The 15629-nt window shown below is 36.1% G+C and overlaps 1 protein-coding gene across 2 annotated transcripts in view; it reads left to right on the top strand.

Moving 5' to 3' along the window:
* CCDC171 (coiled-coil domain containing 171) overlaps nucleotides 1-15380 on the top strand; it is a 146764-nt gene extending 131384 nt beyond the window's left edge. The window contains exon 24 of one of the 2 annotated variants that reach the window (XM_051772315.1): nucleotides 14687-15380. In XM_051772315.1, coding sequence (XP_051628275.1) covers nucleotides 14687-14832 — 146 coding nt within the window. In that variant the 3' untranslated portion in view covers nucleotides 14833-15380. The remainder of the gene's footprint in view (nucleotides 1-14686) is intronic. The other variant, XM_051772314.1, reaches the window with a different exon arrangement.
* Nucleotides 15381-15629: the final 249 nt, after the last annotated feature.

Below are 15629 nucleotides of genomic sequence, written 5' to 3'. Positions count from 1 at the left end.
CTAAATTTCTGTATTAAAATAGAACAGATTTTTTTTTCTTACTTTAAATGAAAGGGAGTGATGACTTCTTGAGTATGTGTTTGGTTTCAAAATTAGACAGTCCCCTTCCCTCCCCTCTCTTCCCCTCCCTCCCCTCCCCTCTATTTTCTTTTCTATTGTTCCCTATTCCTGTATCTCTCTTTTGTTGATTGGGGGGTTTCCTGGTTGCCATTTTTTTTTTAAACTTCTGTTTGTTTTTTTTTCTTTACCAAGTTCTTCTGAAATTTTCCTTACATTTCTAAAATGTCTTTTTTTTTTCTGTTATACAACTATTAACATTTTGTAATGGTCTTCCTGCCTACTTCTTGTTCAGCAGCATCCAGTAATATGAACACTATGAATGGACTATGCTTCAAGGTTCCCTGTTAAATGAACACTTGACAGTTCTGAATTCTTACCAGTACTGAATTCTGCTGCTTTTATTCATTTTAATTCTTCTTCAAATACATTAGTTTATTACTATACTTGTACATTCATTCAGAGGTGCAATAATAAGTAGACCTTGAACGGAGAGCTTTTAAGTGCTCTATTGTGCAGTAGTACAGTCATAAGCAATTATTTTGGGGGTGCTGTGGGGCAACATGTGTCATCATATTTAGTCATATGGCAAGCATGTGAATCCATGCTGTCCAAGGCTTTGTTGCTGCAAGCACAGTGTTGCAGGGCGTGGATGCAGTGGCATTGTTTTTTCCCCATGCAATTTGTTTCTGTGTCACCAATTCATCTGTATTTTAAGGCTAAGACCTGCATCTAACAGGGGTACATTGTCCTAAAGGTAGAATTATGAGGATGGAACTGGAGAGAAAGAAAACATTTGCTTTTCCACTTTCTGCATAGGAGAAAGGCACTCACTCCATCGGTGGTGTGTTAAATATCAGAGGGTGTCTTTCATGGGCCAGAGCCATATCTCTTATGTAGCTGGAAGAATTCTTCCCAGATGTTGCAAGAAGCAGATAGGTCCTTGATGAAAACTCTCCTTGGCTTTTTCACTACCTCTTGCTAGCCTTATGCACAGTTAAACTTGTTTTGTGAAAGATTTGGAGATGCTTATTCTTAACTTGCCTTGCAAAAGTCATTGGACTTGTTATTTTTGTTGTTACCCTCTTTCTTGATGTGATTTCCTGGAAATAGTCTAGGACAGACTTCAGTAAATATGGACCTCAAATAATAGTAACTTTTGCTCAGTACTGTTAAATGCCAGTGTGTGGTTTAAGTGCTGTGAAACATATAAATGTTCCTAAAGTGATAGTAAGTAAAGAAAATTCTGACAGGTCCACAAGGAAAATTTCTCAATTATTGAGATGGTCACAGACAGGAAAGTATGGAGATATCAGATGGGCAAAAATAGAAAACACTATTCATAGGAGTTAATAAGCTTGAAGTCTCTATAAGATTGAATCCACTAAAGAGTAATATCTCCCAGAAATTATGTTTTTACTGAAATATTTGCATTTCTTACCTGATTTTAAGCAGTTGGGCATCACTTGCCAGCCTTACTGCATAGCCAAGGAATGCAGATACCCCAACGCAAATGCTCACCTGGTCATGTGATGTTGCTTACACAAGTAATAGTTGTAACCAAAGAGTATAAATCATGTAGTTTAAAATAATAATAATATGAAACCGATATTATAAATCACATTATGTAACTTAAGGCAAGGTGTTCAAAACCAGTTACAGTAATCCAACATCACATTTGCTATTTTGTAAAGAATACTTCCTTCTCTATGCAAAAATTTCTTGATACTCAATATTCTAGGTATGTGAACTTTAAACTTGTCAGACTGTTGTAACATATTTGAAAATTACAGTAATTTGATTGAAATGTTGCCTATAAGGCAAAAGGTTCGGTTAATAGAATCCACATGTAATTAAAGTGCAGAACCAAATGTAATCAGACCCCAGTGACTGGTGCCTTCATATTGATAGTTTTACAGTGGCCTCTGGGGTTGAAAGTTTATGTTGAAGTTACTAATGTAGCTATGCTTCAGAAAAAGAGCAAGACAGTTTAGCTGTTGTAAGAGGTATGACAATATCCCAAAGTGAGAGTCACACAACAAAAGTAGTTGATAGTCTGAATTTTAGGGGTGTCTTCCACTTGACAGGTGGAAGAAGCACAAGACTGCTGGAGTGTACTAGTCAGAGAATTGCATTCTGCAGCAGCACTGCTAAGTAAACATTCTCATATGGGGGATCTTGCTGTGAGCAAGTAATGGTGTATTTTTTTAATAATATAGTTTCTTGATTTGTGTGAATTCATGTTTGAATCATCTGAAAGTTATAGACAAAACACTATGTACCAAGCCACAAAAGAAGTTTAAAAAAATTTCCTGAACTTAAAAAAAAAAAAAAATATTTTCTCTGGACAGTTTAAGACTCGACATCCTGTGTTAGAGTTCTCTAATCATCACCAGCACAATTTACAATCAGAACACACAGAGAGCCAGTTCAGACCAGCTCATCTGTTGACTTTGGCAGAAGCCCTTAATCTCACTGTGTGCAGCTGCCACTTGAGAGCTGGGGACTCGGCAGAGAGCCGAAGGAGGGTGGGATGCAGAGTTGGTCAAGGCATGAACACATAGGCCTGCTTCATTTCAACAGCCATACACTGCTTTTTTTTATACTCTTTTCATTTTACAGCCTTTTTTTTTCTAACCTGAAATTAAATGAGGACCTCTCATGATCCACTGCGCTCCAGGCATAAGAAATTGTAATGTATGGCTTCCAGAAACTGTCCCGTCAAAATGTGCTTCTGATTAGGTGGCTTAATTACAGCTGTGAAAACAATGTTGATTTAGGCCTCAAGATTCCAGTGCATGTCAGCCATTATTAGCTAGCCTTGGACTGAAGCCACCATTTTAAAACTCTGTACCACTAAAGTCACACACTGCCTGACAACTTTTTATTTAGGCAGAAATGTTGCCAGAAGCAACACGTTTTATGCAAAATATTTTTCGTTGCACAAATTTCAAATGTGACACTGTTGATGCACATAAAATTGGTTGTTATGAGTGGACCTCACCAAGTCCAAAACCTAACTTTTGCAAAAAAACCCCCACCCCAACATCTCTCCCCCACCATTTCAAATAGTTTTTATAAAGTTTGACTGACATAATGCTTAATTTTAATTCCTTTAATTCAGTTTTATTCCGAATCCAGCATGTTGGTTTAACCACCCAATTTTATTGCATCTAAATTTTCCTGACAGTTTCATTTGCTGTTGGGAAATAAAATTGCCATTTTTGCAACATGGGAAATAATGGCTAGTTTCAAAACCAATATGTTTGAAACTTCCTTTGCCTGAAGCAGGTTAAGGCACACAGTCAATTTACTTTAGGGGGAAAAAAGCTCATTAAATAGTTTTTAATATTTTAATATAATTTAAGTAACTGCTTTCACAATGGGAAGGCTTATTAGGCCCATGTATTTACACCTGCAGAGGGGTAAATGTTTGGGTAATTAGGTGGTTTCCAATAATTCAGTTTTTCAATTGCAGGGTTAATGCTGTAAACACTGTAAATGGACACAATGAGTTTGCTGCATTTAAACATTACATTTCCACTTGTACTATTTTACTTTTCAGTGCTTAAGAAAGACGGTTAGGTGAGGTTGTTTTGTTTTTTTGTTGGATTTTGTTTTATTTTGGTTTGTTTTTTTTCTTTGTTTGGTCTGTTCTTCGAGTCTCCTTAATGACATGAATTGGCTAAGGAATATGAGTGAATGTGTGTGGGTGTTAACTCTGGGCAGAGGTCGGTACTTTGGAAAAACAAGATCCACTTTCTCACTTCACAGCTGCCATGAAATTCCAAACGTCCATGCTGTGTGGTTTAATGGAAACCATGAAGTTCCTAAATGACTGCAGGTTTGTTCCAATGTTAAGCGCAAAACAAATCTTTCAAGTCATTGGCTAAGTCCAAAAAAAGAGGGGTCATTTTTTCAGGAAGGTAATCTCCTTTCCTTTTTTTTTCCCCTTTGTGGTTTGCATTTCTATGGCATTAAAAATATGTTTCTAGTAAGGTACTGGAACTACCAGCTCACAAACAAGGGTCCTCAGTTCCCAGGACTGAAAACAAGACATTTGGAACCTAAAGCTGTATTCACCTCTTATCCTAAATGCAGGCCAGTGCAACAATTATACCTCCAGGAGAAACTAATTGGAAATGGATTTAGAGAAACTAAAGATTTGGATAAGGAGGCAAGTCTAAAGTATAGGTTTAAGTTTGTCCTGTAACAAATCATCATGCATTCATTCTCTGCCTGCAGCAGATTAGCAGAGAGCAAGGCAGTTGAATGCCTACACTTTATTTTATTCAGTTTTTGAAGGAGAAATACGGGAACAAGCCAGTTTTCTGTTTTCTTTGCAAAATGGTATGTAGGGTTTCCTGAAAGTGAATGTTTCAGAAAGGCCCCAGTTGCCGTGGAGGGCAACTGTGAGTTGGGAGACGGCCATGTGATGCCATTTTCCTTATTAAGACACCTTTGCAGTGGCAATATGCAATGAGGTTTTTTCACCTGCTGCATACATTTGCTTTGTTTGCCACACACCCCTGTTTCTTTTGCCTTCTTTCCACACCTGCCAAAGGGACATTTCCAGCACATCAAATTAAAAGAAATTTTTGTATATTATTACATATATTGTTAATGCTGCAGTAGAAATAAAAGTTTTGGGAGTGCTAGACAGGCTGTTATTTTGAGAACTGGGTATTATAGACCAGGACATTTAACCCTGCGAAAAAGTTTTTACAAAAGAACAGAGCCAAGGACACAATTTTACTGGCTTTATAAAAGAAAAGGAATATTCTCTACAAAGGCAGACAAATTCACTTCTTTCCAGACTCAAGGACTTTTACTCAGGCCAGAAGGTGCTTCCTTCTCCCTTTTGAAGAAGTTATTTCAAGAAAGAGAGCTGGGAAGCTTCTATTATTCCCTGCTAAACTGTGGGTTAAACATAAAGGGAACGTCTGTTTGTTCTGTGACTCTGAATATGCTGAGAAATTTTTGGAGGGGATTAAAGCATGTGCCTGAATGAGTCTAGCTCAGATACTTAAATGGTGAGTGAATCCATGCAATCCAGTCTGTCATCTTCCTGATATTTTCTTGACATTTTAAATTTAGATCCTACAAGGTATACTGTTGTGAATAATTATTTTCTTGTTTTGACAGCTGTTTGGTTTTGTTTCAAACTAAGTATGTAAAGCATTTTTTATAAGGAGAAAATTCAGTGCTGATCTTTAGGCATTAACTTTGAAAAACAGTGCAAGATATGTAGATGCAACCTGTGGATTCAGGATGACAGATGGAAAGATTTTTGTTGTCTTTTGTGTTGTTTCTTGTTTACTTTATATCACAGCCTAGACCACAGGGTAACAAAAGACAAGAGTTTGATCTAGGGCAGTGTTGCAGGAGTCTACCCCTTTCTCACCTAGCCTGCATCTATGTGCAGCATATGCCCCCACTTATAATGTAGGATGGATAATGTTACATGCACCCATTAAAAAAACCAACAAGCCCACGCTTTAATTTTGTAAAGCAAAATCTCATGTTTAAAAGTTAATGTTTTCCTCTGGATGGCAGAAAGACAATCATAGCCCCAGCACGAGAACATTTGGTGCCAGCTTGCTGGCAAACTTCCCTCCACAGGAGACAACTGTCTCTGATGCTCCATCTCCTCTTAGTCTCTGTTTCTGGGGCACAGACTGTGGTAAGGTCATGGCAGCACAAGGCTGGGTATTGTCTCTATCCTAAGTCCACAGCAGACTTCTCTGCTGAGAAGTACTCTACTCAGAACTAACCTCACTAGTCCACGTGGAGGAGGGTGGATCCTTCTGAGGTCAAAGGGAGGTAGTGAGAACATTAAAGAAGGGTAGCTGCAGACCACAGCAGTCTACTTTATTTTGTGCCTTTCTAGAACTTATGAAATCAGATTGTTTTTCCGGTGGTTTACTCATGCTCTCTTCCCTTGCCTTCTCATATAATTGTGCATATTTCCTAGTTTTTCAACTGTGAAAAACCTTTGCATTCGTTTCTGTGACATTTTTGCAGTAATGTATTTTTTGTCGAAATACATGTGTCTACCTGCTTCCATTTTCTTGCATTTTGTATTTAAGTATGAAAGTTAGTGTGAGATATGACAAAACCCCAAACCTTTTAAATATGCTAGAGAGTATGACTTGTGGAGATAAAAAGACAGGAAATTCAGAGTTAGTGCATGAAGCATAATATTTCTTAACTCATAATATTATTCCTGTAATGTTGACATGATACAGTCAGCAAGTTGCATCTTACTGTGTCTTTTTATTGGGTTTTACGTATTTAAGACAGACTGATACTTACCCAGCATTTGTTTATTTATTTATTTGGTTTTGTGTCTAAACTATGTATAAGAACTTTTCGTGGAATTCTGCGAAACCAACATTATGTAGTGAAGGCATAGTTTTTGTAGTTGATCTTAGTAAGGACCTATTTTCTGCAGTGACTGGGCTCTGCAAAGCAGCTTGGCCTGTTGAATAAATTAGTCATTGAACAAATTTTAAAAATGTGAAATGAATACTCAGTAGGATAAAGAGCTTCACTGTCAGCCTAAAGGATGTTATTATGATAATAATCTTGATTATTCGAATAACGCTTGTTTTCTTCAGTTTGTGTAATAGTTCAGCTAAAGAAAGGGATTTAGAAAGAAATGTGTTCCTTAAACTTTCTCCCTTTTACAAGAATTTGGGGGTTTTGTTGACTCTTTTCAGAAATGCCAGCTTTTGGAAACGAAGGATCCTTTTATTTGTTGACAGTCAATTCACCCTTGTTTTTGTATTTGTAATGGAAGGAAGGGTACCTTTACAATGCACAGTATGATAAAATTCACTGAAAATATGGGCAAGAATAGTGTGGTTAATCACCAGCAGTGTTTCCCTGCTACATGTGATGATATTAGGAAAGCAGTGACATTATGATGATGCAATGGTTCCATTTCATTCTTTTCAGATGGTGTAACTTCTTCAATTCCTAAAAGAATTCCTCTTTTTAGAGAGGCAGCTATAGAGCTTTTCAAGTCATGTTACTCTAAGACACCACACTTTTGGATCTGAGTCTCAGTTGAAATTGGCCCATAAACCCATAGTTTACTCAGTAAATGTCACCATAAAGCGACCGTTGCAAGACTGGCCTCTCTTAAATTTGTATGTTCACCAGTACTTTGAAAGCCTTTTGCCCTATCTAGGTGTTGCAGGTGATTTGACACATACAGCCTCTGAAGGCCAGAACCCCAATAATGAAATAGTTCACTAATTTTTCAGCTTTTGTTGAGTACTGAGGGCCTCCTTTGATCACAGAAGCTTGTATGGTGGTTGTATGCTTACGGTCAGGGACTTTCAAGACTTGTGTGACATCAAGTTTCCTTTCACATGGTCTGTTAAATCTATTGTACTCTTTTGGGAGTCTGAGGATGTACTGTAACTTAACCAGGACTTTGCAAAGCTTCTTGACACTTGAAGTCCTCCATTTTAATTTTAATTTGTGTATGTCAAAACATCCTATTGCTTTAGGTATTTCTAGTTTAATTTAATAACTTAGTGAAGTTTACTACACTTTAAATAAGAGATTTTTTGAAAAGAATGAAATCTAATCAGGAGCTCCGAGTGAAGGAATTTAATTAATAATTCTAGAATGTACAAGGCATGCCAAATTATTGAAACATCCCTGTTTTCTTTTCTTTTTTTAGAAAACTCAATTTTTTTTAAGTTGTGTTACACCTTTCTTGTTTTGCAAACCAAAAATCTTAAAAAATCTATCTCCAAACCTTCTCCTATGTTCTTCATGACTCTTCTGATAAAAATTTTACATGCCTGATGAAAGTTTTGAGTATTGTTTGTGTTGGTGGTTTTGGTATTTTGAGCCAGTTTTTTATTTGTTTGTTTGTAGTGTTATATATGGTGGTAATGGTGTCTTTTTTTGTTTAGTTGGGGGTTTTTATTGTTTTTAACTCTGCTTTCAGAACACACATTTGGCATATATATATATGAAAGGATGAAATTCAATTAGGATTTTTTTTTACTGTTTATTCACATGATATATGATTGGTATGCAGGAAGTATTAGTTTCCTTTGTCTAGTGGACTCACTCAAACTGCAAATTCAGCCTCACAGAAAGTAATGATCTAGATCTGAGCTAACAGCAGTTCTTAGAGGCTGTGCTCAGGAATCTAGGAAGTATAAAAAGTTCTGTTGAAGTAATTATTATATTTTTTAATTTATTTTTAGTCTGAAGTATAGTTGTATATATAAATTCAGCCAAACCCAATAGAGACAGTAAACCTAGCTCACCCACACTCAAGTTGTTTATAACTGATAAGCTTGATTCCTTGCCCAGTTAGTGTAATTTGGATCTTGCATTTATGAAAGACCTGTATGTTAGCCATCAACTGAAATTTAGCCTAAAATATTTTTTCTAGGCTATTCAGATATCAACTGATACTTACAAGCACTACTGCTGGAAAGCCAACTGTTTTCCCTGACCATTACTGTTACAAAATTACCCTTTAGAACTCTCTTGAAGACAGAACTGCTTCAGATGTTGCATGTAATCTGTGGGAGAGGGAATAATTCCCTCCTGAAATTACTTCAACTAAGTTTTGCTGGGGATTAAAGTCCTTGCCTTAGATAAGCAAAGAAAAGTTAGAAAACTATCCTAAACTATAGGGAGCCAGATATACCTCTTCCTATTGAATCTTTCCATAATCTAATTTACAGGGGAGTGGGATGGAGCCCTTATCAGGATTTTGGCTGGGAGGTAGCAGCCTACACATCTACAGTGTGCACATCTACAAATCTGGGCTATCCAGAAAATGTATATGCCTTGGCCAGTGCTAAAAGGGTGGAACCCTTAGTTCTCCTAATACCTTGATGATTTTAATAATAAAACTTCATTTTGAGAAAATTAAATTTTCATTAGTAGTAGTTCACTTCTAAACGTGTGGAATAGGTCAGACATTTTTTGTACTATCATTAGAGGACCTTTTTACTACTACTACTACTACTACTTGGTTTAATACAGTTATTTAGATTAACTGAGACTTAGATTAGCCTGTAGGTTAATGCAAGTGCAGGTGTTTTTACTCAAAATGCAAGTGTTTATATTTTTGATAACAGATTCCAATCAGTCTGTTTTTCAAATAGGTGCAGATAGGTTGCATAAACTATGTCTATATCCATTTTATGCTCCTAAATCCATTGTCTCTGAAGAGCTAGCATTAATCTACTCTCTGTTAGGGGCTGGAAAAAGCTGTCAGTTCTTGAAATCAGCGTTTCCCTTGTCACTTCCTGATTATGGACAGCACTAGATTATATTCTCTCAACCCAATGAACCAAAATAACTTTTTGTTCACCTGCAAGTTTTTGGGGAGACCTGCAATAATGTTCACTTCATTTTAATTCTGAGAAATACCATTTTTCTGCGTGGAATCTGAGTGAAGTGTTCACTACATTTTTTTTTTCATTGCTGCAAAACTACCATTTTTGAATCAGCAGCCTCTTCCAGAGGTGTACAAGCTCTCAAGGTGGCATGCTGCTTTTCATCACCTTTCATAAAGATAAGTTGGTTCTATGTCCTTGCCATAAATTCCTGGCAAGAGAGGTGTCTGCTTTACATTGCAATCAGTGTATTTCCTTTTTGTTTTCCTTTCGTCATGCTTTGGGCTTCTCTTGAGCTTCCACTTTTTACAGCCTGAAAGTCTGCTTCTCTTTGTGAAAATCAGATTTCTTCTGTGGAAAGAAATGCCCTTTGAAAGATTTTTGAAGAGAACTGCAAGGGGACTTGTCCCCATAGATAAATACGCTGCGAAAGCAAATAGATTACGTAACCTATCTGAGCAGCAAAACAGAATCTGAAGGAGCTTTGTGGATAGTCTTTTGTGTCCTGCTTCGTTGGAATTGTGTAGTTGAAACCCATAAGGCCACCAGAAGGCATTTGCTATAGTGGCTCTCCTAATTTCAGTGTCCAGAAACCAGTGTTCAATTCAGACTGTTCCACTCTCTTTAGCAAAGATTGCTTGAGCTTCATCAGTACTTATTACCTACATACTGAATTTTTAAGGGTCTTTTCTGATGGACTCTATGGATTTAATACAAATATACTTGAGAGAAGTAGTGAGCAAATTGGAGTATTCTCAAGGCACTTATCTGCAAAGTAACAGAGAGTTTCATGTTCTTGTTTCTATATAAACTATCAGGAGAATCTTAAAATGTTGATTTCCATTTTTTAATAGTTCATTTGTTTTTTTAGCTACATAGATTCATATTTCTGAATATTATTCCTCAAAAATTGCACATTTGGCAGAAATGCATGGCAAAAATTCATCTTCTGAATGTGTAAAGATTTTTTAATACAAGAAAGCTGAATCATAAAGACACTTGTGTTGTTTCTAGACTTCCCCCCTTTATGTTGTTAAATTATTGGAAAAAATTACTTTTTCCCCTCATTCCCCCTGAATCAAATTGCTGATACAGTATATTTTTGTTAATTGTAAAGTGATTGAAGTATTTCACTGAATCAGTGTAATTTCATTTCTTGCCAAAATGTTTACGATTATTAGTACTAGGATTCGGCATTAAAAATAGTCTTGGTAAAAGGTATGTAAACGTGCCACTGGCAAAGATCTGCTGTCCTTGTCCCACTTAACAGCAAAATGCCTAAATTGTAGTGCGGCAGTTCATCGCAAACAGACACAAAGCAAGGTAGCTTAGCATTTTGCTGTGCATGAGCTGTTAGAGGGCAAAGCAGACACCGTGCACCTTGACCACCTATTATGAAGCTTTTTGCTGCAATGTCAAGCGAAAGCGAGTTAATTGGGTGAAGCTGTAGAGCATGTTAGGGGCATGGTAAAGGGTTGCTGTCTGACAGCTGAATGGCAGCAGAAGCTAGTGAAGTGTGGCTGAGAGACAGAGACCTGTCACAAAGTTCATGTGGACTGTAGCACAGCTGGGGAGATGAAATGTGGTTCTGTCTCACTTTCTCCCTCATTGCATTCAAGCACCTTAAGATTTCACAGTGTATGTGTCAACCCTTGTTCTCTAAGCTGTTTTCTCCTAACACTTCTGCATTCAAATGATTGGACAGAAGATGCTAATGTTTGGCAAAATGAATGTAAATATACTTTTTTCCTTTTTCTGCTAGAGCAGCAGTATACTTGCAACTCAGATGAAACTTTGAAGGCTTACGTCAGATAGTCACACTGTTTAGGAATTTGGCTGATGGCTGAATACATTTCTCAAGAGAATATGAATTTGACACATTAACTGGTTGGATAGGGACTGTTTTCCCACCAGCACTGGCAAAATAAAGGGCAATGGGGGGGACTACTTCATGAGCTGGTGCCTTAGTATGGTGTCATGAGTTTTTTAGTCTCTGGTTGTACTCCTCTTCTCCCCTTCCTGCTAGAAAGAAGCTAAGAGCTGAAAGGGAACATGAGAGAGAGAGAGGCTCATCTGAGGCAATGAAAAGCTGTGGGAAAACTCACATAATAGGAAAGCCTTTCTTGGAAGCAAGAGAAGCATCAGTTAAAGATAGCAACAATCTTACACACTGCTGCAAAACATGGAATGCTGTCACAATAGTAAGTGTACAGTGTACCTTTCCATGTTGTTTGCAGCATGCAGCACAAAATAAAGCAATAATCATTTGGGTTATCTACTCAGGTTCAAAATAAATAAAAGTTTGCTTCCATTCTTAGACAAGTGGAAAGACAGTGGTAGGTGGCGTGGGCAAAAAGTACAAAAGATTCGGAAATTCTTATTGAAATCAAAACAAACTGATCATTTTACCATGTAAAAAAGAGCACTACATTGTTTGTCTAATAGTTTGCTATTATTAGTGCAGTGCAGAGAATTTGATCTGAAAATGGGGGACTTCCTTGTATATTCCAATGAAATATCTGGTACAAAGACTTACTGTATAGGACTTTAGCCAATATATTTAAAAAGCATCAGAATAAACTGTGGTTTAGAAAGTAACTATTCCATAATATAGACTAACTTTTCATATTTTGGTCTTTGGGAAAATGTGTTTTACAAAGTCAGGCTTTTGAAAAATGCACATAGGACATGACTAATTACTTTCAAAACATAAATATTTTGAAAGCTTATTTTTGCTAGACATATATGTCCTAAATATCTGTTTACCTAGTGAAGTGTTACAGTTCAGATTGAATCATGTACACCTTATCTGGTAAATAAAAGTGCTGTGCTAAAGATTTGCCTGAACAGACACTTTATTTAAGATACATAATTCCTCTTTCAAAAATTACGTAAATGCATAGTTATATGATGGATTAATATCAGAGCTCTGGCATAGTCATTTGAGTTTGTCAATTTAATACATTTTTTACAAAGGTGCCTAAGTACAATAATGTTTAAAGAGGTCTGTTGGGGAGACTATAACTGCCTTTAAAATTCCTGTGTGAAGGTATGTGTTCAAACAATGAGTGTTATAACAGTTCTGAGTATTTTTTCTTCTAACCTATAAAATTGTATTTTCTTATTCATCATGAGGGCATATAATGAGATTGGATCAAAATAGTTCTTATGAGAAGCAGCCAAGATTTTTTTTTTACATCAATCACATTGCTATTAGATCTGATTTTGCTTCTACTCCATGACTAGCATTCTGCTCTTTGTAAGAAGTACAGCAGAGGATCTGGATAACTAAACCAGAGCTTTTTTTTCCCTAACAGTGAAGCTTTTACTATAACATACTCTATTGACTTGCTGCCAATCAGTAAGTTTCATACGGTTTTTTTGTAACTCTCAAAGGAAATCTGATTTCTTATCTCCGTATTGGGATTTTGATACCATATTCTTAAAAAATCCCCTTACTACAGCTTGAAAAAGAATAATATGAGAATGTAGTCAAAACATGTGATTTTTTTACTCTTTGTGGCATGCTGTTTAATTGAGGTGTTGAAAGCAATACAAACCAATACGTTTAAATTTGTCTTCAATATTTGTTATCCAGAGTGAGACCTGTTTGCAGCTTATATCTTTTTAATTTCATTTTTTGTTACATGCAGAAATGTTTTTAGAACATCACAAGTTACTTGCATATTTCAATATTCTAATAATTTTTAAAATTAATTATTCTTACTTTAGAGAGGATTTGTTCATGTGACCAGCTGATTAAAGTGCACAAATAACAAACTGTTAATTGGTGTGATAGCCTTCACTGAGATCTCATTTCACGTCTGCGGGTACAAATGCAGTAAATCTCATTTGTGCTTTGGTTCTCACGCTGCAGAGAGTCAAGCCCAGAAGGACTGAAAAGAGTGTTACAGATCTCAGTTGCTCATCCTGCTGGTTATCTCATCCTCATCACCTCTATCATTTAGAAAAACCCAAGGCACTACCTCATTTTAACTATCTACTCGAAACAGTCATCTACATTTGCTACTGTATGGGTTCTTAATGAAGGTCTAACATAACCATTTGTTTACAGTAGCTGCAATATAGCTAGTGGTGAATCAGGAAATCAAAAGAGTCCATATCAGAGAGAACTGTTGAGGTAGGTGTTAGAGGCAACAACTGATTTTTCTCCAGCAGTAGTAACAGAGGAAAGAGGAATCTTTAAATGTATGATTGAGACTGGATTTGGTGAAATATGAATATACACACACCCTTCAGCCTCTCTCTGGATATCTTTGTGTATTGGAATCCGTGTCTGTATATGTGTGTTTCTGCCTCTGTGTATGTGCATCTGTGTTTATATATGCATTTATACCCTTCCTTAAATGCTGACTGTTTTAAACCTCAAATATAACTGTCATTCAGTATGTTAACTTTTTTCGCCATCATTACTCTTTGCAATGTTTTCACGTTTTATGACCTGATGAAATGATTGTTATTTTCACAACTATACAGTGCATTGGTGAAGGGCAGAAGAGCAATATGGCATCGTGTTTTCTTAAGTTTGGTTAAGGGAATATAGAATGCCTTCCTTTAGAATTTTTTTTCTTAATTATTAATGCTGATATACTGATATTATCCATAATCTTTCGAAGTAGGATGCCTAATATTTTGGTACTGGAAGCTCTTCAGTGTTGAATTTTAACTAGTCTAACCTTTATATCTGTTTGACTGAATGTTGAGACTCATTGAAATATGAATCATGTTCCCATCAACCTACAGTCAGTGCATATTCTCTGGCCATCATCTAACAGGCTAACATTTGAGGAGTATTAAGTGTTTGATTTCAATTGATGGTAAAGTATATTTAAAAGTAACTTAATACCTTCCATGGTTAGCATGGTGTGTTTCTAATAACAGTGACAGGGAGACTGTAGAATAAGTTTGTTTATTTGATTAAAAAAAACACCTGGAAATTTTAATGGAGGGGTATAAAAGTTCTCTGTAAGTATTTGTAGCACTTCAAATAAAGAAGGCTATTGTCTTCTAACACTAGTGCAGAATACTTGAGATAATGTCCTTTGTTTCTTTTTATTAAAGATAACTGTAGGTAGTCAGGTACCATGTATTTTAAATAAGTGTTTAAAACAAGAAGCAAACACTTGCAGATACTTCATATACATACTTTTGTGAAAGGTATTTAACAGTAAATGTATATTCTCCTTTTTTTGTTGTTGTTTTTTATTCTTCATTTTTTATTCCAGGAAACAAGAGGGAGTTCAGACCTCAATGTGGGTCCAAGCGAGAAATTCAGTCTGATCAGAGTTCTGTCCCAGATTTTTTGGCATTGCAAGCTGAACCTGACATAACCTACAGTGTTACACAGAACAGAGACAGTTCTCTGTCTTAAATCTGTTTCTTAAGCCTGGAATCACATCCAATCCCAGAAGAACAATGGAAAATGGATTTTCAGATTCTTAGTATCAGTAGTCTTTTAGAAGGAAAAAACTGTATTAATGTAAAATCATGCAATTAAAGTGTAATTTTGTTGTTACCTTTGAATTGTAATTAACTGTATGTATTTTTTAATATAAATTTTACATTTCTATGAAAATGTGCACTTGTATGTTCACATTTCTGTACTTTTCATTCTTTGCATACTGGAGCAGTTATTGTTTAAACTTTTATATATTGCAGTTGTTCATTTTTTATGTAGTATATTTTTAAATGTTAAAGAATGACACATTTTGGGTAATTTTCCTCAGACTTAAAAAAAAAAATAAATCAATAAGCCATTTTAGTCTCTATCTATCAAAGTTGTTTCATACTTGTCTATTTTAAAGCAGGACTGCAATACTTTAATAGGATTGAGAGAGCTATTTGAAATGTATGCCAATGATTCCTGTCATTTCATGGCAGCCCTGCCATGGTTCACTGAGCCCCCTCTTTTCTCTTGTCAGCTCAACTGAAGACAAGCATTTAGTTGCAAACTTTAAGCAGGTTGTGCAAAACAGAAATGATGTGACTGCTTCTCTTCCTGCACAATAATGTCACTGCTGGTCAATGTGAGAAGGTCAGGTTGCTCCTTGTAAAGCTACATGATACCACTTGCCTATTTGAACAAGTTAAGTTAACCACTGAATCTGGTCCCTGCAGGCACTGAAAACTCACCCTTTCATCAAGTGTGCATTTCATAAGAAAGAAGAA

The sequence above is a fragment of the Manacus candei genome, unplaced genomic scaffold, assembly GCF_025592945.1.
Source record: "Manacus candei isolate 608988 ecotype Guabito, Panama unplaced genomic scaffold, ASM2559294v1 h1tg000152l, whole genome shotgun sequence".
In the NCBI taxonomy this organism is placed as follows: Eukaryota; Metazoa; Chordata; class Aves; order Passeriformes; family Pipridae; genus Manacus; species Manacus candei.
The sequence above is the reverse complement of the archived record's forward strand: the minus strand, read 5'-3'. Positions and strand labels throughout refer to the sequence as shown.